Source organism: Perissodus microlepis, chromosome 22 (assembly GCF_051167445.1).
Source record: "Perissodus microlepis isolate ML-2025 ecotype Zambia chromosome 22, ASM5116744v1, whole genome shotgun sequence".
Lineage (NCBI taxonomy): Eukaryota > Metazoa > Chordata > Actinopteri > Cichliformes > Cichlidae > Perissodus > Perissodus microlepis.
The window spans coordinates 7,917,390-7,945,009 of record NC_140481.1 but is presented as its reverse complement, the minus strand read 5'-3'; the positions used below and the strand labels follow the sequence as shown (position 1 = coordinate 7,945,009).

At 39.1% G+C, this 27,620-nt stretch overlaps 1 protein-coding gene across 2 annotated transcripts in view; it reads left to right on the top strand.

Annotated features, from left to right (window-relative positions):
* The first annotated feature begins 1,974 nt into the window (after window positions 1–1,974).
* Window positions 1,975–27,620, top strand: part of trappc9 (trafficking protein particle complex subunit 9) — a 235,203-nt gene continuing 209,557 nt past the window's right edge. The window contains exons 1-9 of one of the 2 annotated variants that reach the window (XM_084919345.1): window positions 1,975–2,056; window positions 3,466–3,573; window positions 4,194–4,786; window positions 9,528–9,673; window positions 9,834–9,959; window positions 11,898–11,924; window positions 12,983–13,104; window positions 18,198–18,323; window positions 20,659–20,875. In XM_084919345.1, the coding sequence (XP_084775471.1) occupies window positions 4,206–4,786; window positions 9,528–9,673; window positions 9,834–9,959; window positions 11,898–11,924; window positions 12,983–13,104; window positions 18,198–18,323; window positions 20,659–20,875 (1,345 nt within the window). In that variant the 5' untranslated portion in view covers window positions 1,975–2,056; window positions 3,466–3,573; window positions 4,194–4,205. The remainder of the gene's footprint in view (window positions 2,057–3,465; window positions 3,574–4,193; window positions 4,787–9,527; window positions 9,674–9,833; window positions 9,960–11,897; window positions 11,925–12,982; window positions 13,105–18,197; window positions 18,324–20,658; window positions 20,876–27,620) is intronic. The other variant, XM_084919346.1, reaches the window with a different exon arrangement.

The window sequence follows — 27,620 nt, the reverse complement described above, 5'->3', positions numbered from 1 at the left end:
ACTTACAAATTACTGTACACCACCCCCTCATCAACCTCACATCACCTGCTACAGCCTTACTCTCCTAGTCTTTCTTGCAGCAAAGTCATCTACAACATCATCATATGACAACTGATTTGAGACCACATGATTTATGCTTATGATCACTGCTGGGTTGTGCTGCTGAGGTGGAGGCAACAGGAACACCGCTTGATGCTGCTGCAAAACTGGTGGGTTGTGCTGCTGAGGTGGAGGCAACAGGAAGACCGCTTGATGCTGCTGCATCATGGCTGGGTTGTGCTGCTGATGCTGCATCACTGGTGGGTTGTGCTGCTGAAGTGGAGGCAGCAGCGGTAGATGTGGTAGATGGCCCAGGGGTGGGATTTAGAAACTTCAACAGTGCATCTGAAGAGAGGAGTATGTCACACCACTGAGTATTAAAGTCTAATAATAAAAACATATGATTCCAGGAATAAAATGAAATGATATAATATAAATGAAAAACCAAAGAGATATATGTATGATGTTAACTGATATGCAAATTAGATTAGATTCAATTTATTGTCATCATTACAGTGAAATGCTGAATAGCAGAATGCAAAGTAACAGTATAATATCATATGAGAATGTTATGTTATGATTATCTTTGACCGAATCACAGCAGTGCTCATATTAAAAAACAGCATTCCCTCTCATGTGATATTGCTTAATTAACATTAATGATGTGCACTTTAACAACTAGGCTTACAACTATAATATATACAGGGGTGGAAAAGTGACTATTACCTGCAGGGTAAACGTTAGCTAACCAGAAGGCAATAACAATGTAAACAAAAAACACCTGCTTAAAAGATGAATACAAATGAGGAATGGTGGGAAAGGTGGGAGTACTGTAATTACCTAACGTTACATTATTATTTTCCATAACAATTTAGCCCCCTCCACAATATTAACTGACGTTAAAACAGTTAACTAGCTATTTATTGATTAGCAATTAGCGAATCATGTAACATTAGCTTAATGCTAAAAATTTAGGTTACTATCACATTCAGACAAATAATTTCATGTAGGCTAACGTTACCTACCTCTGTCTTTTTCTCGTTTCTCCTCCTCTTCTTTTCTCTTTTTTCTTCCCTGGGCACCTGACAGTTTTGGCCGTTTTGACATCTTGTGTTGATTTTTTGATGTGGTGACGTCCAAAAGGAACCATGATACGGGAAGGGAGGGGGCGCGCCGTGCGGGGAGGGGGGGGGGGGGCGTAATGTTGTAACAAATAATATTTCTATTAAATAAGCTTTACTTTGCATTTTAATTAACGTGGGATTATTTTTTGTATTTAGAAATAATAGTACCAACTTTTTTTTTTTTTTTTCAACATTTGTGGCACTGGCGTGGCGCCCCCTGATGGACGGCGCCCTTAGCATTTGCCTATACGGCCTATGCCACGGGCCGGCCCTGTCTGGAGGACTATAAATACCCCGGAGTTCACGCTGATAATAAAATGAACTGGGTTAAAAACGCCACTGCCAGGAAGGGCCAGAGTCGTTTCTATTTTCTAAGGCGGCTGAGATCTTTCAGCATCTATCAGACAATGATCAAGATTTTTTATGAGTTTGTTGTGGCCAGTGCCGTCCTCTATGCTGTTGCATGCTGGGGCAGCAGGTTCAGGGTCGCGGATGCCAACAGACTCAAGAAACTGGCCCACAAGGTCACATGAACATTATCCATATTGGCATTGGGAGTGGTTTTTAATAATAAAAATTCAGAGTATAATTTCTTCATATCTTCATTGCGGCTCACATTTCTGTATTGTTCAACTTCTCAAAATCTGAAACGTGAAAACTAGTTAGTTCATTGTAAACTATCACGTTACAGTAAGCTAGCAAAAGTGGCAAAAGATCTACTGTATAAAAATAACTATTGAATGAACTGATGTTCGTATTTCCTTAAGATGTTGTCTTAGAACAGCTAGAGAGTTTATTTTGAAAATCGACACCGGAAGTTTCGCTGTTAATTTGTTGTCGCTAAGTACTGAGCCAAAGAAGGAAGCTCAAACATTTGACAGGTAGCTGCTAAGGTAACGTGAATATTCGTTATTTGAAATGTATTAATGGCACTTCTGTAAAAGAAAATTAATTTGACTAAACTTATATGCGCATTACTCAGTGCTGTTTTTGTATGACCGTTGTAAGCAACACATTCATAGATTAGCTAGCTAAGCTAAGCTAGTTGAAAGCAGTGTGTTGACAGAATGTAGTTAAACGGGAGCCACAAACTTATAGAGACATATTAGCTTATGAAAAGCTCATTAAATCGGGACTTCTGTTTTATCTGATATCTTGTTTTCCTCTCTCTTTTCCTGCTAATTGTGTCAGCTGACACATGTTAGCTCCAACTGCTTGGTGTTTGTTTCTATCACAGGTGTTAGCAGGTGTTAATATTGCTTTTCGGCAGAAGTGCATCCTTATTGTCATCGTTTCGTGCTATGGATGAGTCGCTTTACACAGCAGAGACACTAAGCAGGACTTTATCATTTAAACTCAGCAGATTTGTGTTGTTCTCCTAACCCTTGATAAAACGGCTTTCATGAGAAACTTATTTAAAACCTGTTTACGATCTATATGAGACTATCTATTAATAAACTGCATAGATTTGTGTTACAGTTTAATTAATAAAAGACATCCTTTAGTTTGTCACTTTAACCTCCTAAGACCCGAACTCTTCCACAGCATGCATTTTTAATTTCTCTTTGATATTTGGGCTGATTGGGACCCGATGAATGTAAAAACAAAGAATTACCAGATTTATTTATTTTTTTACCTGATTTTTGTTTCTAAGAAAATTGAGAGCCACATATGAGGATATTCGTTTAAAATTTCGATGGAACAGTAGCAGTATAATGAGAGGACAATTGAGTATTTTGGTCTAAATAACCCAAAATGTGATGTCCACATATGTGGACGCCAGGTCCTAGGAGGTTAAGAGGCATGGCTGTCTATTTTTTTTGTAACTAGATATTTTTACTGTTAGAAATCCAATTACAAAACCAAAACAAAACACCACACACTTTTCTTCAACTGCAGATATATACGTATAGGTTCATAGTGTGTTGGACAAGGACACATTTTTGGAAGTTGCTGTCAAACTATGGCCTTGCTAAGTCTAAGTGCTTGTTATAAACTCTCTGTTTCCATTCATGAAAACAGATACCCACTCCAGATTGTTCTTGACTTGTTTAGATCATCTGAATTTGTTTTTCTTAACCATGGAAATATTTATGTCATCATCTGCAATATAGACAATTGGCTATTTTATTTATATAGCAAATTTCATTATACATAAACTCAATTTGCTTCACAAAGAAGATAAAATAAACAAATGGTACTATACACAGATACACACATACACAGCTATTGAGTGCAAGTCTTTGTGAACAGAACAGTTTTGAGTATTTTAAAATGTTTGCACACATGTAATTGATCTCAGGTCAGCAGGCAGCTTGTCCCAAAGAAGAGGACCACAGTAACTGGAGGCTAAAACAACTGAGAGCTTTGTGGACTTTTGAACTTCACAAGTTTATGAAGGATTTTAAAGGTAATTCTATATTGCACTTAAAGCCAATGAATCCTTTAGTTGTCTTTTGGTGTCTTTTAGACTTTTAGTGTTGCTTTGCTGGCTTAGCAACACTGGTTTCTTTTTTTTAAGAACTGCTGTGCCAGTTTGTGGTACAAAAAACCTTTTGCTGTATCTTGATAGTTTTATTTTATTATTTCAGCATGAAGGACAACTGTGAAACATACTCCATTTTACTTGTTCTTCCAAACTTTGTGTCACACCTTGAATAATACACACCTGGTTTCTTGTTGCTGTGTGTGGAGCAACCCTGTCCATGTCTCTCTCAATCTCTCTTTTTTCTTCTTAACATAAAAAGACTTTCAGCAGCAGCTTCTCTCTTCATCACAAGCTGTTTTGTGGCATCTCGGCTCTCTTCTTTCCCTCATCTTCTTTAAAGATGATTAGCGACAAACCCCCTCCCCTCTTTTTTGCTAGCATTTCCCAAATTGCTGTTCAGTATTGTAATATTGGAAATGTGCATTTATTAGTGATAGAACCAGTTAATGTTTCAGTTTGAAACATTAACTGGTTATTGTTGCCACTGTAAATTGAATTAAGATCATCTCTTTTAAATGCTTTTGTTTTTCGGTCTTATGCAGTCACATGTAAAGATGAGCGTCCCAGACTACATGCAGTGTGCTGAGGACCACCAGACAGTACTTGTGGTGGTCCAGCCGGTTGGCATCGTTCCCGAGGATCAGTTCTTCAAGATCTACAAGCGCATTGCCAGCGTGAGCCAGGTGAACATCAGGGACTCCCAGCGCATCCTCATTCGCTACCGCCACCACTACCTGCCTGAAAACAACGAGTGGGGTGACTTCCAGACACACCGCAAAGTGGTGGGCCTCATCTCCATCACGACATGTGCCACGTCCAAGGAGTGGCCCCAGACGGCCGAGCGCTTCCACGGCCAGAAGGAAGTGTACAGCTCCACGCTGTATGACTCGCGGTTACTGGTATTTGGGCTGAGTGGGGAAATTACCGAGCAGCAGCGCACGGACGTGGCCTTCTATCCCAGCTTTGAAGAGTGCTCTGATGTGGAGAAGAGAGTGGAAGACTTTGTGGAGTCCATATATATTGTCCTGGAGTCCAAGCGGCTTGACCGTGCCACAGATAAATCCGGTGACAAGATCCCCCTGCTCTGCGTGCCCTTTGAGAAGAAGGACTTTGTGGGTTTAGACACGGACAGCAGGTGAGTCGTTCTGTCATCGCAGTCACATTATTTTGCAGGTCGGTGGTGTTGTCTGTGTCAGGTTGCTTCTAACATGTCAGCCTCACCTGGTCAGAAATTCTCCTGTCAAAAATCTGTCTTTTGATTTTTGCTGTGTTCATTATTGTTTGTTTACCTTGCTTTATTTGTCTTTCTTCTTTTTTTTTTCTTTCATACTGTCCTGTGAGTTTATTATTGGGTGCAAAAAGGTGAGACATTAGACTCATTAGTTAATCCACATCTATCCCATCAGCTTTAGCTTTGCCCAAAAGAACACTGCTGCTGTTCATTTGATGATGACTCCAAACCAAACTCATCACTCCTGCGCATTGTTCAGTCTATGGACCAACTGGGTGGCTTAGTTGACATTATTGGCTTTGAATAACTGAATAATCAGAATTAAAGTAAGAGCACTTTGAATAAATAGTCTTTAAATGCAAGATAGTTCCTTCTTCCACAGGGAAAAGAATGAATCCTGAATGTACAGAAGTACTAATTAGCAGCATAACATTTTTGTTAATTTCACCAGTTACACACAGATTAATTCTACTTTCACAGTTGATTCTAAGAGAAGTTAAATAACCATGTTTCTAAGTATTTTTCCCATTTACAAGAAATTCTAATTACTCCCATTATACCTGTCCTCCTGGCTCTGTGTGTAAACAAAATGAAGGACATTTTCCATTCTTTTCTTCTAATGTTATTGATGACAGACTACCTAATTCAAAGTATGACTTTAGTGCCAAGCAGCAGCAGCAGCAGCGTTGCAGTGCAAGAGTTGTGACACATGAGAAGTCAAATTTAAGCACAAAAGTAACCTAGGTGGTGTTTTTCCTAGGAAATGTTAAAAGTAGAACCATAGATGGTATAAAAAGTGTACATAGCTGTTGTGACATCTCCAGGTGGTTTGCGATCTGTTATTTTGAAGCCTCCAGGTGAGCATTTCCACCAATTCCATCTTGGTTTAAAAAAACTTGAATATTACTAGAAAAGCTGTTTACTTTTTCCAAAAATCCTTTTTTTGTTTTTGGCTGGAATCAGGGTACTTCACTGATAATGAATCTAGACATTACAAGTTACAGCTCTTTGTTTAATGTGTTTAAGCCTGAAGTCTGGAGAGTAGCTAGTTCAAGTTCATTGATAATGTTGAAACACAGGCATAGGTTGATTTAATACGTTTTACAAATATAATGTCTCAAGCCCAAAATATAAATATATCTAATGCAGTCCAGTTGCTCATACAAACTTCTGATGGTGGACACAGATGTTATTAAAACAATTTATTTGTCAGTGAGATCATTTTTTGTTTTTAGGCTTTGCAAAAAACATTCTTATTTAACAACCAGCCATCTTCATACTTGCAAATGGGATGGGCAAAGCATTAAAAACAAACAGGGTTCAAACTATTGAAGTCTGAATTCATGGGTCATGGATTGCACTAGACTGTACAAGTACAGTGTTTATGTATCCATGAAATTCATAGATATAAAATCAATAATGAATGAAACTAAATGAGGAAAAAAAAGTCCTTGTTGTGTTGGCGTAATGAAACATAGACAAGACTTTATTTGCAAGACCCGTGTAGTTTGATCCTAATTACAGTGAAAATGGCAAAACCTTTTTAACAAAAGATACAATTAAAACCTATTAAATTTAAGAGTATTAAAATTCATAATGGGAAACTTTATTTCAATTGTACTTTGACACATCCTTCAATTATGTTGCTGATTTTGGCCTCATTAAATATATTGCTATTTTATATTATTTTAAAAAGTAATGGTAATATACAGTAGTATTAGTAAGTATAACTGATGATCAGATTTAGTTGATAAGCAAATACTTGAACATGTTTGGAACATACTGGAACATGGCAAGCGTGTCACACTGAACCGATACTAAACTCAAATCTGCTTGTGATCCACAAATAGATTTACCTCTGCCTGTTCTTTCTCCCAGGATGTCTGTGCCACAAACTCCCTTTTATTGCTTCTGGGAGGGTATGTCAGACACAGCAAGGAGCTGAGAAAATAAACTAGAAACATGGAGGATTTTTTTTTTCTTTTTCTTTTTTGTCAGTTTGGTAAAATTTGTCAACATAACCCGACTGATGGGATTTTGGTGCATTTGCTTACTGATATTTGGAATGTCTACATGTGTGTGAGTGAACTGCCTTCACAAAAGTGCGGTTTTTATTGTAATACCTCTTGTAGACATCTGAAACCTATGCCGTGCAAAGATAAAAAAAACAACAAGAAAGAACTTCATATTATAATGATTACAAAGGCGAAAACTAACAAAAACTAAATTAATATGAAACGTTGTCAATCCAAAAATCTAAACTGAAACGGGCAAACCCACCTTGCAAACTAACTGAATAGAAGGCAAAAACTCAAATTTAATATATAAATAAAAACAAATGCAAAACATTAAAAAGTCTATTTCTTTATTGATATGTAATGCTTGTACTTTTGGGGTTTTAGAAATGCCTTTTTAGATGGTAAATACTAGGGGTGCAACAATACACAAAATTCACGGTTCGGTTCGATACTTTGGTGTCACGGTTCGATATTTTTTCGATACAAAAAAATGTTCATGCCTTTTTAATTTGTCATTTATTAAAATTATAAATATATATTTTAACTCAAAAGTACAGTTTTTAAATTTAATGTTGCTGAAACAACAAAGTAATAAAAAAAAATAAATCTATCTGATTGAGGAATCACTCATCTTTGGAAAAGAGTTTATTACAGAGAAATAAATAAAGCTATACTATACGCTTCTTCTGGGCTATATTCTCAGCAGCATATTAAACATATCAGGTCCCCATAAGGAGAATCATGTGCTAACGGCTGTCTAAATGACTCGGGTAAAGTTTGTAGCATGCGTGCTTGTTGTTTTTGTCTGCTTCCACTTGTCTTTGCACTAGGATGATGTCGGAGTAAATGTGCAGTCATATTCGTTGTGTTCCCACTAGTGCTGTCAGCGTTAATCTCGTTGAAATGACGTTAACGCCACAACACGGCAAATCTCCGTTAACGAGCTACCGCGGATCGCCCCGTGCGTGGGGCTGGACGGCCAACACATTAACGAGCTAACTGCGTTAACACACTAGTTCCCACCAATGTAATTGAGCACTGCGTGGCACTTTACTTTTACTTTAGTCCATGACACGCTTACCTTCAGGGTCATACGTCACATGAAAACCAAAATAGTTCCAAACGCCACATCTGAATTAGGGTGGGGGAGGTTCAATTTGCCATGTTGCAAGGAGAGCTTAACTTCTGTCTCGCTAGCTTGCCCTGCGCTCAGTGAATCTGCGTTCGACTACTCCACCTAGGCTGCATTGTCGAGCGCAGATCCACTGAGCGCTCAACACAGACAGCATCGTCAGAAGGAAAGTTGATAAAATAAATTAAAAATTTTGTATTGTTCGATACATATGCGTACCGAACCGAAAGCACTGTATCGAACGGTTCAATATCGATACGAGTATCGTTGCACCCCTAGTAAATACCAGGGTAGTAATTTTATGTTAATATTGTACATTTGCGTGTGAGTGTGTATGTGTGAAAACCATTAGCTGAATATTGGTTACGGCTGATATCAGCAGTATTGACCTGTGTCCCTGTATCTGCAAATACTATGATATTTATGACATTTTATCACTGATTTTTAACTATTGTTTACGTCATAAGTGATAATATATATTATAAACAAGATTTCTTTGTTTCCCAGGCTTAAAATCTGAAATAAATGGATACAAAATATAATGCAAAATATAAAAAAAAATGTATCAAATAGTTATTTTTAAAAAAGGTGCTTTTAATACTGAAACATGAAGACACTGATGAAGGAGGAGCTGATAGTTTGGTCTCCTAAGCATTACATGTCATTGCTGCTGAAGTTCATCCCAGCTTTAGAGAGCATTTGGGAATAAGAAGGTGCTGTTTTGTGATCTGTCTGGCTGAATGGCACAGATCAGATCTCATCTCTTTATTCATGAGATCATGTGCTACATTCCAGCCTGGCACAGCAGCTCCTAAGACACGAATCAGATGAAAGTTTCCATAACTGCAGATCTAGTTTGATATGTTTTTGGTTTTTTTTATTACTAAGCAGTCTAGTTTCCTACCAGAAATAATTATCAGAGAGAAAACTGTTCACAAGCAGCCTGCTGAGCATTTGTATGAATATTTAAACTGCCCAAATGTGTGACACAGTTCTCCCAGAATAGCTGTTCCTGTAGATTTTTATATCCCTGCTTCTAGATGACACTCCTAAGAGAATTCTGCCCATGAATTCACTTCACCTGCTGATCCCTCATATTGTTTTCATACGACCTCCTGTTTTTCAGACGTCTCAAATGTCTTGCACAAGGCAGCTAAGTTCCCTGTGTGTCCTGGTAAAGTTGTTACCTCCTGTGTGTTCTTGTGCAAGGCTAAAGGCCAAGGGGTGGTAGGACAGCTCATACTCTGTCCTTGTCTTGTTGCTCTCTTTTGTTTTTGCTCTCCCTCCTAACATATCCTCATTGTAGAAGACTCCCCACCCCCTGCTGACATAGGAAATTACAACAGCATAAGTCAGAGTTGTTTTTTGTATTCAAACAAATCAATTGCCAAAAATCGAAACATTTATTCCAGATTGAATTGACACACTTGATCCACCCTGCTGTTGTCTGAAGAAGTTTTTTTTTTCCTTCCTCTTTCTACTCGTTTCCCCTCAGGCATTATAAGAAACGATGTCAGGGACGGATGAGGAAGCACGTTGGGGACTTGTGTCTCCAGGCAGGCATGCTGCAGGACGCGCTGGTCCACTACCACATGGCTGTGGAGCTGCTCAGGGGAGTTAATGACTTCCTCTGGCTAGGTGGTAAGTTTGGGAGGAAGCAGACTTAATACTACAGTTGTTGACAAGAGTAAATACTATAGCCTTTGCTCGCCTTACAGGCAGATCTCAAAACTTTGAAGCAAATGATCATTAGTGCAAACTGATCTGAGTGGTAGAGTGCTGTGTTTTTTTTTGTCTGCAGCTGCACTGGAGGGTTTATGCTCAGCCTCTGTCATATTCCACTACCCTGGAGGCACAGCAGGGAAGATGATGGGGCGCAAACAGAGTATCTCCCAGCCACTAGATGCAGGGAAACGCCACAGAGCAGGTGAGCACATCGCTCTGTAACCGTGCTGTCAAGCGGTGGCCTTGATGACTGTTTTCTATGTGTGAGTTGTAACTGAGTGAGAATATCTCTACTGATCAGCAGCGCAAACACTGCTAAGCTTTGCTTGCTCAAGAAAGCTGCTTACTTTGTGTGCAGAGTACCTCCTCAAACCTCCAAAGCTTTTCTCACCTAACCTGATGACTGCTAATTTACAGTTAACATCATTTATTCTGCCTGGCCTGTTATTAACTTGCTTTTAACTTGCTCTAATTTTAACACAGCTTTGTGTATACCTTAAGTTAACTGAATCTGTAGAGCGTCTGCTAAACACAAAGACTATTAAAACGCATTTGTCTGAATGAATCTGAGGATGTGTGGATTTCGGATTGGAATATGATTTATTTATTTTTTCCCCCTAACAATTAATTTTCAGATAGGTTTAAGTATTTATAAACGACATAAGGCTGTACAACAACATTAAACGAATGATCAAATTAAAATAACTAAAAAAGGGAATTTCAGTGACAGTAAAAATGTAACAGCAAACAAATTAAAGCTAAATGTTCAGTAAAAAGGAATTCAGCTATGCACTAGGGCTGCACAGTTTTATTGAATTTGAATCTTGAACACAATTTTAGCTCTTAACAATTAAATAATTGTGATTGAGTACTACTAAAAATGTATGCTCCGCAAACAGAACGTAAAGCAAAATGGAATCGGAGAGCTCCCTAAATGAGCGTCTGAGTATTTGCTTGCCTGTTCCCTGCACTGTGCAACTAGAAGTTTCCTGATTGTTGACTGGATGAGTAACACTGAATTAAAGACAAATGCACAAGAAAGTTCAAATATCTGGCACAGCAGAAGGCAAAGAGCTTGTCCTGCGAAGCAGAATATCATCTATTTGGCAATACTTCGTATTATTTAGTTCAAGTGATGTTAATCAAGAAGTATCTTAGTGTTTGTGCCACAACTAACTTACTCAAACACCTGAAAACACTTTACATACTGCATAAACCATTTCCAGAAACAGAGAGGGATCTCATGTCGCTATGAGTTTTAGTCCCGTCCCTCTGAAAATATGTCTTTTAAATAAAAGGAATGTAATGCAATGTAAATGGCCTGTATTTGTATAGTGCTTTACTTAGTCCCTAAGGACCCCAAAGCGCTTTACACATCCAGTCATCCACCCATTCACACACGCTGAAGTGTCTTGCCCAAGGACACAACGACCAAGACTGTCTGAGCCGGGGCTCGAACCGGCAACCTTCCGATTACAAGGCGAACTCCCAACTCTTGAGCCACGATCGCCCGTAAGAATGAAAGTCGTATCCCGCGCTGATTTAATTTTGTGTTAAGTTTGGTGATGATTTTTTTTGTATGTATGTGTTAGATTGATAAGGTGGAATACATTTATTTTGATGCAAATAATTTGTTTATTACTTTGTTAAGTTGTGTAAGTACACAACTTTTTTAGTACCGTTGCACACGCTCTGTTTCGCACATGGTTTTAAAGAAATTTAATCAACCTCCATATAGTTACAACCACTTTGTATCACATATTATAAGTGCTACTATGCATAAAATGTAACATGTATGGCGCTCTTATGTAGTTTAATATAGAGTTAAAATACCACTATAGTGTGTATAGCGGTGTAGTATATCAATGAGCCAGAGTGGCAGCAGCTGCAGCAGTGTAAATGTTTGGAAGCTTAACACAAAGCTTTATTCACCACACCTTATTGAGCTCAAAATTGTTTGTCATCACTTAATAGCATGTTGATTGGCCGATGAATGAGCAGTGTCAATAATACAGCTACATGCTCAGAGTGTTTCATGGCAAACCAGCAGCAGCTATTTTTGCAAATTGTTGGGACTAACACTGCTAACATTGCTCCCTGCGTCATGGAGTGAATCTGCATTCTCTCTCTCTGTCTGTAGGGGCTCAGGAGGTTCTCATTGATCCAGGTATGGAATGTATAACCAACTTAGCTCTTCTGGACAACAATTTGCCTGCTTGCTTGTGATCACACGCGCCCTCGTTTGCATCTGTTTTTATATCACTCTTCATCCTTCACCGTCACCACCTTGATTTATATAGTTTGTTTCACCAATCACCCGATGTATTTATCCCTCCTGTGACAGATGTTCTCCTCTGTTGGTTTGGTTTCACCATTTATTTTCTCCTCACAGCCTCACTTTCAGTCACCAGATCTTTAAATGACCTCTCTGTTGCTTCCATTCCTTATTTATTGACCCATTAATAATACCAGCTTACATCTTACTCTTGATTACGAAAGAAAAATAATTGAACCCCATCAAAATGATTTAAAGCAATTGCTTACTAGAATATTTCTCTTTGAAGACTGTTGTTGCTCCAGCAGGGGGCAGTCAAACACCAGTCGTGCAGACTTCCTGCTTACTAAACGCTCACTGTTGCTGAATCTGTCACTATATTAGCAAATATATTCTATTATATTTTGTGTATATTTGTATCTTCGCTAACTAAAAAATTACACAGTGTGTTGCACTGTACAATCATTGCCCCGTCATGATGCAAATGTCATTTGGTCAGCATCACATCGCATACATTGTGACAGCATCACAGTCACACACACAGGTCAGTGTGTATTCTAATCAGATTTGGCTTAGAGAGGCCGTCTGCACTTTCATTTAAAGACTAACAGGTAAGTTTACCTGTGGCTGTGTTTATATCTTATTGTTAATTTTACCCCTTCATGTTTTAGTTCTTTTAAATCGGAAAAATGGGATAAACACATTTGGTTCATCACCCTGTGGGTCTTAAACAATATTTCAATCCATTACTGTAACGTGGTCTGTGTTATGTGATATATTTGAAAGTATTTGTTGATGGGGTGTCCAGTACTGTTCCTTCAAAGAGTTTTCTCTTCTTCCTTTGTTCACTCTGTTTCTCCTTCCTTTCCTTTAGTAGCAGATCAGAGTGATGCACTGTCTTCTCTGTTTCTTTCCTGTACCAATCTTATGCTGTCCTGTTTTGACTGTAGGAGCCCTCACAACCAACGGCATTAGTGCGGACACCAGCACTGAGATTGGACGAGCAAAGAACTGCCTGAGTCCTGAGGACATTATCGAGAAGTACAAAGAGGCCATCTCCTACTATGGAAAGGTACTGCCCGAAGTGTACACGGCTGTTAAACCAGGTCCCAACCAGTGTGGTTGTTGTTGGGTTGGCTTGAGGATAATAGATTATTTTGCTTGATTTTTAGTTGGATCTTAAACATGAACTATTTTAAAATTTCTGTATAGATGATTACAGTAAAGCTTAATTGTCATTCAAAATTTCCCAATGAATTCCTTAACAATATATTCAAACACTAACAAGCAGGCCGTACATTTTCAATAAGAGTCTTCAGGGGACTAAACAAGGACAAGATGAGCTTCTTTCTAGCTGCTCCTTTTTTTGTAAGCAGTTGCCACAGCTGATAGATCTGCAAATTTTTGTTTGGCACTGATCTTTATGCTGGATGCTCTTATTGATGCAACCCTCGCAGGAATTTGTGTCTCCTTCTGCTCTCAAACCAGAGCACAGAAGCCCTGTGACAGTGATTAGTCCCATGCAAATCAGCATTTCTGTGATATCTGCCTTTCTGTTGGATACTTCCGGAGGCTTCATGCAATTGATTCTGAAAGTTTGGAGAACATTTTGGGCCACATGTTGTTTCCCAGCATGGAGGACGATGAGATTGACAGCACACATGGCGGCTTTTAGTGAGGAACGTAGAGGAACAGCAGGGCTCGCAAAATTTCAAAATCCCTGGTAGCCCTTCGGGCAGGGACTCTTCAGTTTTTGGTAGCCCAAAATAAATTTAAGTAGCCCGAATAAAAAAAGAGAGCAATTTTTTGATTGATGTTTTGTTTCCTGTTTTGTTTCCTTTACAATATTATACATTAAAGTATAATATTGTAACGGAAACAAAACATTAATCAAAAAATTGTTGAAACACAAATTACAACATTGTATAAAAATTACAATCATCAACTCAAATACTTGGTTCTAATTGAACAGAAATTTCTATGAACTTGTAAGAACTGTGTAGAACATGAATCAGCCTGTGTCAGATCCTGAATTTGAAATTTCCACTGAAGTCACGGGTAAGAGGCAAGTGGAACCAAGATCTAGGCCATTTGCTTTTTGAAGTTTGCAAAGACTGCTAAATTTTGCCAGTGGTAGTTCACTCTTTGCAACATAGTACGCTGTTCTAAACAGATTTTTCAGGTTTATTTTTAGTATGTTATTTGCAATTGGTGTTTGTTCTGGGAAAGATATTGCAGACTGAGCAATAATGCATTTCTTGCATTTCTCATGGGTTCTAATGGGGGTCTTTCTTAAAATTACTGGTCCCAGTAACAAAGGCGCTTGTCGACTCAGAAATCGAGGGAAAACCAACAACACACCCGGCAGAACATTATGTTATTTACACGGGTGCACATAAGTGGTCCGCATGTGCGCATTTGCTGTCAAAATAAAAGACGCGCACCAGATAAGAAGTTGCAACGCGTGTTTGCGTCCATATAAAATGCACTGTTTTTGTCCGCTAGAGTGGGATTTTCACGGCACATTCCGCACCACATCTCTGTGCGTTCATCATTTGTTTGAAGCCAGCTCACCTCCTGCAACTACTTTTCCGAGAATACGCGCTTCTTTTGTGGTTCGGAGTCCTTCTGACATTTCTTTGGAGGTGGAGGAACACCAAAGTAATTGCTTAAAGGAGCTTGCTTCTTCGACATCTTTAAGAGTTCTAAACAAATGTCTGTCCTCCTCCAGAAAATCTTATGTACGCAAACACGCGTTGCAACTTCTTATCTTGTGCGCCTTTTTTTATTTTGACAGCGAATGCACCTGCGGACCACTTATGTGCACCCCTGTTTATTATTTAGCTTGTCATATTGCAGCCACAGAAATTCTTTTGTCCATGAAACCATAAAGCTGCACTTTATTTTTTGCCTTATAGTCTGATTTGTCATAACTTTTCCGTTTTGTGGTAACCTTTTCTTTGGCTGTCACTTCTTCACCCTGACCTGTCTTATTTGGCTCAGCAGAACTAAAATATATATCCTGCTGCTTTTACACACGCACTCACTTAACGCTCAGCGATTCTCTGCGCGATCAACCTCTCACATGTTTAAGCTTGCTGCGGGAGATTTCACTTGTCATGTTTGCATAGTAAGCTAACGATTGATAAGACGATGTCAGAGGAATTGGTGCGCAAATTATCGTCACTCACCAATCAGTACTGTCGCTCTCTATACACAGTTCGCGCGATTGCAAAGTGAAAGCAAAAAAACCAAGCAAATTCAAACGAAATTTCCGAAAGAATGCAAAAGCATTGACATATATTTTCCCTTCCTACGATAGCCCGACGGGCAGGGCAGAGATAGATTTTGGTAGCCCGACTGGAAAAATCGCTAGCCCCGGGACGTCGGGCTAGCGATTTTGCGAGCCCTGAACAGTTAATGTATGACAGCCTATATTTAGTAACATAAGGTCAGTGTCACGCAACCAGGCACTTTTCCATCAATAGCTGTCATTATGTCCAGCCATTGTCAGAACCTTTTTGGTACACAGACTTGCTCATCTCATGTAAATGATCTGCATGAATGCAGTCATGGTCGATCAGTAGGGCTTCAGAGGTGCAAACATAGCATGAAACTGATTCATATAAATAATCACTAATATTTAAATGTGTCTCTTAACATTTCGATTCAGTTGTCTCAATAAAGGCTTTGAAAGTTAATAATGTCTTATTAAAAAAACTCTCTTGCTTGGTCTAGGCAGTAATGTTAGTCATAACATATTCTTGCATATGATGTAGGCTGCGATATTAAACATTTTATGTATAGTGTATATAAAATGGCACAATATCTAACTCCAGCTCATATAATCCTGTGATTTTCCACTGTACTTTTACAGTACTGCTAAGAATGATGTAATATTAGATTGTTGATATGTGGTTTTAACGTCTTAAACTTGATGAACCCTACAGAAATGCCTACAGAATAGAGGAAAATTAGACTCCTAGCAGAGAGCCACAGATGCAGTAGGGAGGTCCTAAAGAGAGATTTTTAGCTATTGAAACAGCAAGACAAAGTACTAATGGCAGCCTCGTTCTTTAGATCAAAACACCCTCTGCAGATTAAGAGCATTTATTCTCCTTTAATTGTACATGATAAGCAGCAGGTCCTGCCTGGGGCTGCACTTGTTCTCCAAAGGTGCTTTAGTTTATCTTTATTGAGGCTGTTCTCTTGATATTAGACTTGGTAAAAATGAGATGAGTGACCATCTAGAGGTTTGTGCTAAGAAGCAGCGTTGGACACTTGGCAAGATAACCTCGTGTTTTATCCTGTGGTTTCACTGTATCAAACTACTTCGTCATTGTGCATTGTCATATGAGGATGAGTAAGGGGTCAGTGCATGCAAAACCACCACCTACTGCCTGATCACTTCTCTAACTAAAACTTTTGTCTCCCCTCTGTTTTTTTTTTTCTTGCTGACTGCAGACATTTCTAAAGTTATTTCTTTGTTCTAGAGTTATAAAGCAACGTAATCCTAAAACAGAGAGCACTAAAGCCTTGTGCATGTTGATTTTATATGAAATTTGCAAGTCAGCCTGCAACTGCTTTGAATTCTGTTGTTTATCTGTTGTGTACTCTCTCTCAGACAGTTTTAATGCCATCAGGCCTGCAGTGGAAAGAATAGGGCAAAAACTCTCTTACGTGCTGAAAGAATACATCTAACAGCTCGCTCATTTAATTAGTTATTATAGCAGGAGCTCCCAGTGCTGTAATGATTGGTTATTTACACTGATAAGTCCATTAGATTATGTGGTCAGCATATTTTTGCCAGATTTCCCTCCTGGTTTTATAGTTACTAGTATTTACATTAACTGATGCAGTTAATACTATAGGTACATACAGCGCTTTCCTGACAGTGCTGCTTGGCTGTAGTAGCTGTCATGTTGATGGTGTATATTACGAGTTTAACCTCATATTTTTCCTATCCTGTAGTTCTGTTATTGTTTGTGAAATGATCTGCTCTGTTGCCAGTAGACCAGTGCTTGTTTGTGATGGGTTACATGCTGCAAAACCTCAGTCTTAATTATGCGGTTAACCCTGGTTTAACTTACAGAGTTGATAAGCACCTTCTTGTGAATAGTGGTTAAGTGAAGGGTAATTGAAGCCAGATTAAAAAAGATATGCTGAGTATCCTGATCTTGCTTCATAGTACAAGCCGCAGAGCTCCAGGTTAATGGGTTGTGTTTTTGACTTGAATGGGGAATCAGATTAGAGAAAATAAAGGGTATTTTTAAATACAGCCATTCAGTCTTTAGACTAATGCTCACACAAAACCTGGTAAGCAGAAACGTAAGCGCGTCGTAAGCTGTGTAGTAATATTTATTGATTTCAGCAGGGGGCAGTATTTTATTTTGTTTGAGTTGTTAAGGACTTGTGCATGCTGACAGCAGCTGTTTGTTATTATTGCTATACTGAAGCTTCATGGGGGCAAGCATGGGGGCATGTGTAGATAGTAGGACTAGAAGCTTATTAGTCAGCAATAATGCACTCCTGCACACAGAAAAGTTATTGTACAGGTTCCATTTATAGCACAATGTACTTGGACCCAGTACAAAGTCACCAAGAATACTATTAAAGTATCTTTAATGCTTAGGAGAAGCCGAATAGGCTCATTATGCTTCCAAACTATTCAGAAGCAATCCTGCTCTTTATCTTCATTATTATAATTGCCTCTTTGCACTGACCTTCTTTCAGCCCTTTTACCTGTAACTAGTTCATTGAGAATTAAATTACATCTCAACACAGAGCCATTCAGATATTAATTGAATTTTAATAAGGAGACAATGAGGGTGGAAGTGGAAGGAAGTTGAGGGACGGTGAGGTTTGAGAAGAGAAGAAAAGAGGGGAAAAAGGGGGCAAACCAGCAGCAACTGCTCAGCTTTTTCAGCAGAAACTGAGTAATGGTTGGGAATTCCTGAACGTAGAACAATAGGAGATCCGAGTTATCACACTGGTCCATCTTCCCACATCCGCGTTGACTGATGAATACGGTCATATGTTAATGAGAGAACATTCTCCCTGATTATGTGGTGGGTTGTAAAACTCAAGGCGACTCTGATCGACTGTTCATTATTCATTAACACCGAGCCTCCTCCTGCCCCTTACTCCTCCTCTTATCTTTCGCAGTACAAGAACGCAGGTGTCATCGAGCTGGAGGCCTGTGTGAAAGCAGTCAGGGTGCTGGCTATTCAGAAGAGGGCCAGAGAGGCTTCAGATTTCCTGCAGAATGCCGTTTACATCAACCTGGGACAGGTACGCCATCTGACCGGGAAATAAAAGCTTTCCTAGCCGCACGGGATGATTAATATGACCACTGGCTCTGTGGTGGACAGTTAAATCACAGGACCTTTAGCAAAAAGACACTCTAAAATGGGCCTTGCTTGCACCATATTGTGCCCTCGGAGTATGTATTGCTTTTTTGGTCTTAGCTCTTTATCATTAGATTAATACATTTATTTTTGTGTCTGAATTTTTTGCTCATACGACTTTGAGTCAGTGAAGTTCTTCCAGGACACCTTTGAGTACACTGATTCACAGTTTTTTGTTCTCCTGTTGTGTGAAAATGCTTCAGTTTTTCTGTTTGTTTGTTGTTGTTTTTTACATTTGTCATTGAAATTTTCCTCCTGTGTCATTGTTATTATTGTTCAGTGTGATGAAAGTGTTCTTAACAATTTTTATCTAGCGTCAAACTTCCAAAACCATTTAATAGAACAACTTTTTAAATGACGTGATTTTCTTTTCATTTGGTTGATGTTGGAAAGACATGTTAAAGTCACAGTGTGTAAAATCTCACCACTAGATGTCAGTAGATTGCAGTCAACTTTATCTAGTGTTGGTATCCCTGCCATTCCTAGAGCACAATCCTAGCTACGGTGGCCCCTGTAGGACAATCACATTTTGGTCAGTCAGGAGGGATTAAAAATGTCAAATTTAGATGGCTCACATCTGTTATGAATTATAGCTGGCGTATTTGTGTTATAGAGTTTGTGTATAGAAACATTTTTATTCACAAAAATCTCCAAAAGTGGATTCTGTTCATCTGACGTAGCGTTTTGTGGGAGAAATCTTTCGGCACTTATCCAAGTGACTTCTTCAGTCTCAGCTGACTGCAGGTTTCCCCAATCTTATAAACAGGTTGTTGATCAATGGTCTTGAGAATTTGTATAATTAAGATTAAGAAACTGACCTCCCAGCCCATTGTCCTTTCAGTGGGCTGGTTTCAGTCATTATGCAAATGTACTGTTTATAGGATTTGGGGAAACCTGCAGTCAGCTGAGACTGAAGAAGTCACTTGGATGAGTGACGAAACGTTTCTCTCACAAAACGCTACGTCCAGATGAACAGAATCAACTTTTGGAGATTTACTTTCCTGGATGACTGAGAATGCATCAAGATATTCACAAAAATGTTTCAACATGTTTAAAAAAATCTCAACACTAAGCAGTAAATCGTGAATAAAAAACCTGATATCTGTCAATTAAATAATACATTTTTACCCCAGACTCGCTTCAAAAACTGCAGCACAGTTCTTCCATAGTGAGTGTAGGCTGTCAGTCACCTGTCAGTATGCTGGGTGTTCACGTCTATTTAATCTAGAGGAGGGTGTAAAACTGCCATTAGCTGGTGTTAGTAAACTTTCTTTGAAGTGGATCTAAAATTGCTTGACTTGGATGCTTGGCAAATAAACAATGTGATGAGTATAGTCAATGTGTTGATCATTTTTAGGACGCTTGCACTGTAACGTTAGCTGTCAAAATGTTATCTTATAGCCAGCTGCTGCTGTTTAGCCGCTTGTTGTCAGCTTTCTAGAGACAGAACGATTTCATGAGTAGTTTCTTGACAATACATAATTGTGACAATATCAGGAATAAATAGGGATCTTATATGCATGTTTTTGTGAGACAGATGACCTCAGATCAGGAGATGAGCTGACGAAAATATACGGGTAACAAATTGTGTAAAAGAGCTGATTATGAGCTTTAAATTAAGTAACTTATAAGACAACAGACACTTTGCCTGTTTATTAATAAATGAAACCATGACATCATTAATCTTAAAAAACATCTGTACAGCTGCAGGACTCTCTAGATCCAATACAAACATAGATCTAAGAGCAGTGTCATTGAGATAGTAAGTTCATGCTGTAAACAATTTGTAACCAAATTTAGTTGTCCAGGAATGTCTCCTTTTCCCCCCCTTTTTTTCCAATGAGCTGGGCAGACAGCATTTCACTTTTAACTAAATCTCAGTGTTTTAATGTCAGGCAAAGTCGTCTTTTCATCATCTTTCATCAATGGGTTTGGAATATTAATGCTGCCCTCTTGGTACATTAGAAGACACTGATAAAAAGATGCCCCAACAGAAATCTGTGTTTGATAAATTATATATCTACCTGTCCTGTGATTGGCTTACAAAGTGGCCGTGATGTCACAAGAACACTTTTAAACAAGGTGATCTCACCATAATTTACCTCCCTCGTGCCTCTGAATATCAAAGCATGCACATGCATTGATGGATAAGATGAGGTGATTTTAAAAAGTGAATTTTCCAGTGCAGGAAGACATAATGGTGTTTCTCCCTTCCACAGCTGTCGGAGGAAGAGAAGATCCAGCGCTACAGTATCCTGTCTGAGCTCTATGAATTGATTGGATTCCATCGAAAATCAGCTTTTTTCAAGCGTGTCGCTGCCATGCAGTGTGTAGCTCCCACCATCCCAGAGCCTGGCTGGAGGGCCTGCTACAAGCTGCTGTTGGAGACGTTACCTGGGTACAGCCTGTCACTCGATCCTAAAGACTTCAGCAAAGGTAGCCTTGGTCACATGGTGGCTGAATAATATGTGGGCATAACAATTCACATTGTTTGTTTCAAGAACAAACAAACAAAAACCTACAGGCTATTCTTGTCCAGTCTCCAAACACATCTCTTAACTACTTACCTCATATTATGGATGCAGCTATTTTTAATTATTCATCTTGCCACTGAAAAAAAGAAAATGGTAAAAAATAACAATAACATTAATGAGAGTGAGACTTAAGGTGTTTTTATGCTTGCTTGCTGGGTGTCCTGCACTGATTTTGACATTGCGTCATGTGGCATGTGACACAGTAATTCCACAGCACCCCTCGATTTTTGTAACCCGGAAGCTCATTTATTCACTCCCTGCAATAACGCATTTACTGTGGTGCTAAATTTAGTCCAGTTCTATTCTGTTTCATAAAAATACCCGTTTTACTGTGGAGGCTCTAAACATGCGGAGGGAGGACTCACTGAAGAGTTACATGATGGAGCCAGTGCTCTGACACGGTGCTCACAGCCATCCACCTTTGCCAATTATGCACTCATTCTGATAAACTCTTCCCGTCTCATTACAAATAAATTAACACTCCTAACAGCACTGTCATGACCACATCAGGTGCAAAATAAAACAGGCTTTTAACAGTGTTGATTTTAGCACAGTAGCAGTAAATTGATCGGCACAGATTTAAATCGTAAATCATGGTGGTGTGATTCATCTCCTCCCCAGTTTTGGACTCTTAATTCCTATAAATAACATATGAAATAAGGCAAGCTGCAAAAATACTTTTGTCCATGTCTTTCAATTGCAAGCTGACACTGCTTCTCTGTAGTAAATACAGATTTTTAACACCTAAAGAGGATTTTGAGTTGGTGTGCACTGTAAATCTTGCTCCTAGTGAGCGACGGGGTTCCACGTTTAATGCCTCCTGTACACTCTGTCCTGGCAGCACCCTCTCCTAAACCAGACAGAAGATCTCCAGGAGTGAGAAGTGTGTCTGAAGTGTTAGGTGCTCCATGGGTGGAAGGGTAACGGGGAGTTGATGTTTGTGAACGGCTATAGTTAGATTTAGTTTTTTTTTTTTTTTTTTTTTTTTTTTCTTTTTTAAGGGTTGCAAGGCTGAAGTGCTGATTTTATATCAGTGAAAAGGAGTAATTCTCTGTGAATCGGTCTTCTCAAACTCTGAATGCTGTGCCCTCTCACAGGATTCACAGTGTGTGATTAACAGCAGTGTCAACATATTTAATGGATTAAGCTGATGAAGAGCCTTCATTTCATTACCAGCTTTGCTGTCTTTTCACAAGCACTCTTTCAGGGTGTTCTGCATTCGAACCAACACTTTGTTCAAAGAGAGTCATGGGTGACACCTGACCTGAGCTTTTGTAGACTACTCTGTACGGCCTCGCCTGATAAACCTTGTACTTTTGCAGACTCTTGACCCTTGCACGCTACAGCCTCTCAGTAGCAAGCACCGTCCATTCAAAAGAAAACAGCGCACAGAAACGTTCAGGGACATCGGTATTCTTGTTGTGATTGGTATTCAAGAGTTGTGGCGAGAGCGGATTTTGCTCTGATAAGCTGTTAATCTTGGGCCTTTTTTCCTTTGTAAATGCACAAACAAGCTGCATCTTTTAGGTCAAATGCTTGTCCTTTGAGCTGCAGTAGGCAGCATTGGACAGAAGTCCATGATAACATTTCAGCAAATTGTAATTAAAGTGGTCTGGAGGAGAGCTGGACTCGATCTGCACTTCATCTGTATTCTTCTGTGTCTAGCCCATGACAAAGGACTTTGACCAAAGCGGCTCTCTTCAGACCCAATCAGGCGAGCACTATAGAGTTGCATGAGGAGGGGGGAAAAAGGATTCCATGTAGAGGCAAATTTCACAGTGAAATAGGTGGACCAAAGCACTCGCACCACAGTAGAACAGAGTTACAATCCACATTTCACTAAGGTGTCTGGTTTAATAAGCTTTCAGTTAAAGAATTAAAAAGGTGGTTTTGGCACACATTTATCCTACAGTGCTGTCAGACATTTGTGACTTGGAAATGTCTTGCTGAGAACAGGTTTGCCTGCTATTTTTCATTCCTTCTTCTTTTAGACTCAAACTTACTACATAATCTTGATTTTCAAATACCTCATTTTTATCTTCATATTTAAAAAAGTTCCAAGTAGTTTCAATACAGTATGTTATGTTTAAATACAGTATTTAACCCTTTAAGACCTACCATAGAACCAAGTCCGACAGAGCTTATATTATATTTGTACATGCTGTAGTGCCATTTTTGGGAGCATTTCAAGTTGATATACATCAATACAACCATTATAGCCCAAATTTTAATGATATGTCTGCATTAAGTGCATAGTAATTACATAAATTGCAAAAAGTGCAATAAACTACAAAAAAATTTAAAATCGTTTTTGTTTTTTTAACATATATTTCTAGTTAGAGAAATTTAAGAGGCTTATCCCTCAAAACTGTAAATACAAAAAAGTTGCACAAAATAGTTTCCCACCACAGGAAATTTAGTTTGAGTGTCTTCATAGTTTTATTTTTGAAATACACCAATTTTTATCTACTGCAGGAAAAACGAAAATAAATATTATAGTGCAAATTTGCAAAAAAGCAGCATATGCATCAAAATAAACTATTTCCAGCAGTGCAATTTGAGTCCTAAGCATCCCAGAAACGACACAGAAAGTCATAAAGTCAAACATAACTTTTAAAAACACCAGTATAGGCTCATAAGGTCCTGATGGTAAAAAACTACATTTCCGCAAAATGACGTCACTTCCGGTTTCGGGCAGGTCATGGCGGACATGCGATAGTTCACGCTGATGGACTAGGAAGTGTTACAAACAGCTGATCGGATCGGCAAAGCTTGTTTCTGGAATATTATGTTTTTGTTGCTGCAAGTGCTTTTTATGCAGTTTTTGCAAAGCTATATGTGGAAGGAAACTGTGACCTAGGACAAGCTGATGGCACAAGATGTAAGTACAACTCCTCCGGTTTCATATGCAAAAAAAATTATTGTGCTACCTTATGTGGTTGCAGTGCTACCGGGATTTAAAAATAGTTACGCAAAACGGAGCGTGCCCGCTCAGACCGGCTTTAAAGGGTTAATACAACATAAAATAATACACATTGATGCCTAGAGCGCTTCCTGCAGGTGGTGGCCCTACAGGAGGGTGGTCCCATGTCCTTTTTTTGGGGCTGTGCCCCACCGGGCTCCATGGACTAAGGGCACCCACCCTGGGCCTTGGTCCAGGGTGAACCCTGTCCCATGGAGGGTGAACTGTTCCCTTGATCTTTTACTCATAGTGGTTTTCTGAATTACTCTTTGTCTGGTCCCTCACCCAGGACTAAAGCCCCCTGACAACATAGCTCCTGTGATTCCTGGGAAACACAAACCCTTCCACCACGATAAGGTAGCGATTTGCAGGGAGCCTTCAAAAATGAGCTTTTTAAAAATAACTTGTGCCAGTCATTTTGGAGAACTTGCCCCAATTCTTTTGTGGATTTAGACTTTTTCAGTTCTGTCAATTCTGTCACTGCATGTAATCCCACACTGACTCCATGATGTTAAGATCCAAGCTCTGTGGGGGCCATACCATCTGTTGGTGCAGAATCAATCTGGGACAGATCAGACACCTCCTCGATGATGCTGCATGATGAATTTAAACATCTGAAGTGGTTAAAACCCTTGCCAGAGTCCTGTCTGTACAATCTAGCTATTCTCTCTCTCCTCCCTTTCTTTGATCACACATCAGATATAAAGTTTACTGTTTGGCTTTTGTTAGAGGTAAAAGTAGATGGTTTCTTTGGGGGGTAGAGCAAATCATTGAAAAATAAAACACAAACAGAAAACAATCCCTATTTCATTATTCTAACTCACTAATACAGGTAGAACTGCAGCGCATTTCTTGGGAGTCAATTAAAATGTATAAATAATAGCATTATTCTATAAGGGCACTTCACTTAAAATAGAATAATTTTACACAGTTCAACATATAAGCTTCCTAAACAAGTCTTGGAGAAGAACAGTAGATAAAATCCACTGTATTCAAAAACTACTATATAACAGTGTACATAGTGATACAGTGATATGGTGATACTTCATCACTGGGAATTAAAAAAAAGAGTAATACATTGGTTTGCAAAACCTTGTCTTGCATCCTGGATCTGAGTGTTTTCGCATCTTTGCTTTTTCAAACCACACATATAATAATCAAGGGGCAGTTGTCACTTTGAAACGGTCCTTTTGGACATTAATGGGTTCTATAATTAGGAAAATAAACACCATTTTTCATGACTGAGACCCAAAACTCATTTACTTAGTATTTAAACTGAGGCCACTGACAAGGAGGGCTGAAGGCTGGTTGCCAGTAGATGTTAATACCAATGGACTTACAATTGGAGGAGTCGCCCCCTGCTGGCCAGTGTAAACAATCAAATGCACTTCCGTGTTTGTTTCAGAGCTAGATAATTTTTGTAGTTTGCCTCGGAACACCATCACAGTATATTGTAAATCAAACAATCAACATGTGATTGACGTGCAGACTTGGAGCTTTAATTTAATTAGTGTTATAAAAAATATCAACTGTTAAAAGATAAACAGTTGATAAACAGTGTCATGGCCAGGTGATGCCTTCTGCCGTGTTATTTCATGACAAATGAAGCAGGCATAACAGCTGTAGTTAATTCAAAGGCTTGAATTTGTATTTTATAACTTTTCACTGTAATTTTAATATAATTTGAAAATATGAGGCCCAAAGGGACGTTGGTGCAAGTGAGGGAGCGATCATTAGGCTGAAAAACCATCAGAGGGGGAAAGAGAATGAATGAGAGAGAGAAGATTTTATGTACTGCTCAGCTTGGCAACAACAAAAAGCAAGAAAGGCCAAAAAAGAAGTGCATGATGACAGAAACATTTCTGTGGTAAAGAAAAACAAATTCATAACAACTTGCCAACTCAAGAACACTCTACAACAAGCTGCAAACCAGTGGCTACACAGATAGATTATTAATAACTTTGTCAGAAAACATCTAAAAGAGCTATCGTAGTTCAAATTATGGAGGGCACTTTATGTTTTATACAAAGTCTATGGTAGTGTGCAGCTGCCTACTTTAACATTTAAGATTAATTTATTGATCGTGATGCAGCATGGGCTTCTAATGATATTATTGACGTAATCCTTTTATACAATGAATAAATACATGCAACAAATGTAGTAGGACATGGATATCTATAATTTGTTTTAAGTATCGAACTAATACTAAAGTAGTAAGTACTAAAACTTTTGGGAGTAGTGAAGTGTATTAGAACTTTTTGGATTAGCCCTATCACGCTGCAGGCTATATTATTTATCAGATAATTTCATCAAAGACGGTTTCATCAAAATCCTCCTAAAACCACCGATAGCACAAACACGGTAGAAAGGGCAAGTTCAGCAATTCTGATCATTTTTGTGTCCCACTGGTTGCTGCCTGGTAACTAAAAGTGGCATTGCTTAAAATGTAACATGCAATAATTTGGCTATTCATAACATAACATAAGTGTCTTCGTTAGTATGTTTGATGACGCTCTGGCCTCGCATAACTTTGAGTAGATATCACCACCTCAAGACGATTTGCCACTGCTGCAGGCTGACGGCTGAACACACAGATTGGATGCCGGATTTGTTGAAGTACCGTTACATATTCTAGCTCTACTCTCCCAGCTGACGTACCAATTCCCACAAGGCTGATGGGAAAGTAGGAAATGATGGAAGTAAGCCTTTTAGCAGAAGGGATCAGGTGAGAGTTTATGAGGCAATACAGTAGAGTTGCAAGTTCAAAAAAGAAAGAAAATGGGGATCAATAGTGCATTGCAATAAGGCTGCTGTGCCCAGAGACACAGTGGAGCAAATGGCTTTGTAAGTGGTTCATATGCCCTTTCTCACCACGCCTTTCTGCTGGCAGTAATGGGGACACTGCATTTTTCTGTCATCTTTTGTCCTCTTGCTGCTCTGTTGTCATTCTGTTGAATGAATTTTTGGAGTTCTCTCTGTTTGTAATAATTTGGATGCTTATAATTGAGGAGAACAATGGCTCTATGTGCCATCTCATCACCCTACACAGTAGATCTGAGGCAGCTTGAGGGTACAGTGCCTTTTGAGTCAGGTTTACTGCATGACAGTGTGACTGCTTGGCCGTGGCACCACACTCATTAACTTGGTGGTGTGTTAATTGGATTGCCAGACACCTCCAGTTCAGCACTGAAAATACCACAAATGAACACGTTTTTCGTGTTTGAGCGAGAGCGACATGCTCAGAAAATCCGAAGTGTCCTTTGGATTACTGTCCTCCAGATAAGCGCCGTTTTTTGGCAGACAGGTGGAAGTCAGCTATTTTTAGACTGCTTAGTGGGTGCAGTTTTCATGACAGAAAAAAAATCCCTTATGAAGGAATGGCATTTGCAGTTTTTTCAGATGGCAGAAGAAGTCAGGATGAATAACAGCCGTGGTAGAAAAATGCTGATAAGTAAAAAGCGTCATGGGCACGATTTGATGTTACTGGAAGTGGTATTTAAGCCGAGGAAACATCAGAGTGTTTACCAAATATCCTCCTTCCTTCCCTCTGGCCCCCACAGCCTCTCCAGTGCATCTACCCTCTAGTTTTTCTTTCCCACTCAGTGAGTCAACAGTAGACAGCTGGGAGTGGAGCAGGGTATCTCGTGGGGGGCTGAGGGCCTTATGTAACTGTTGGTGTCAAGAT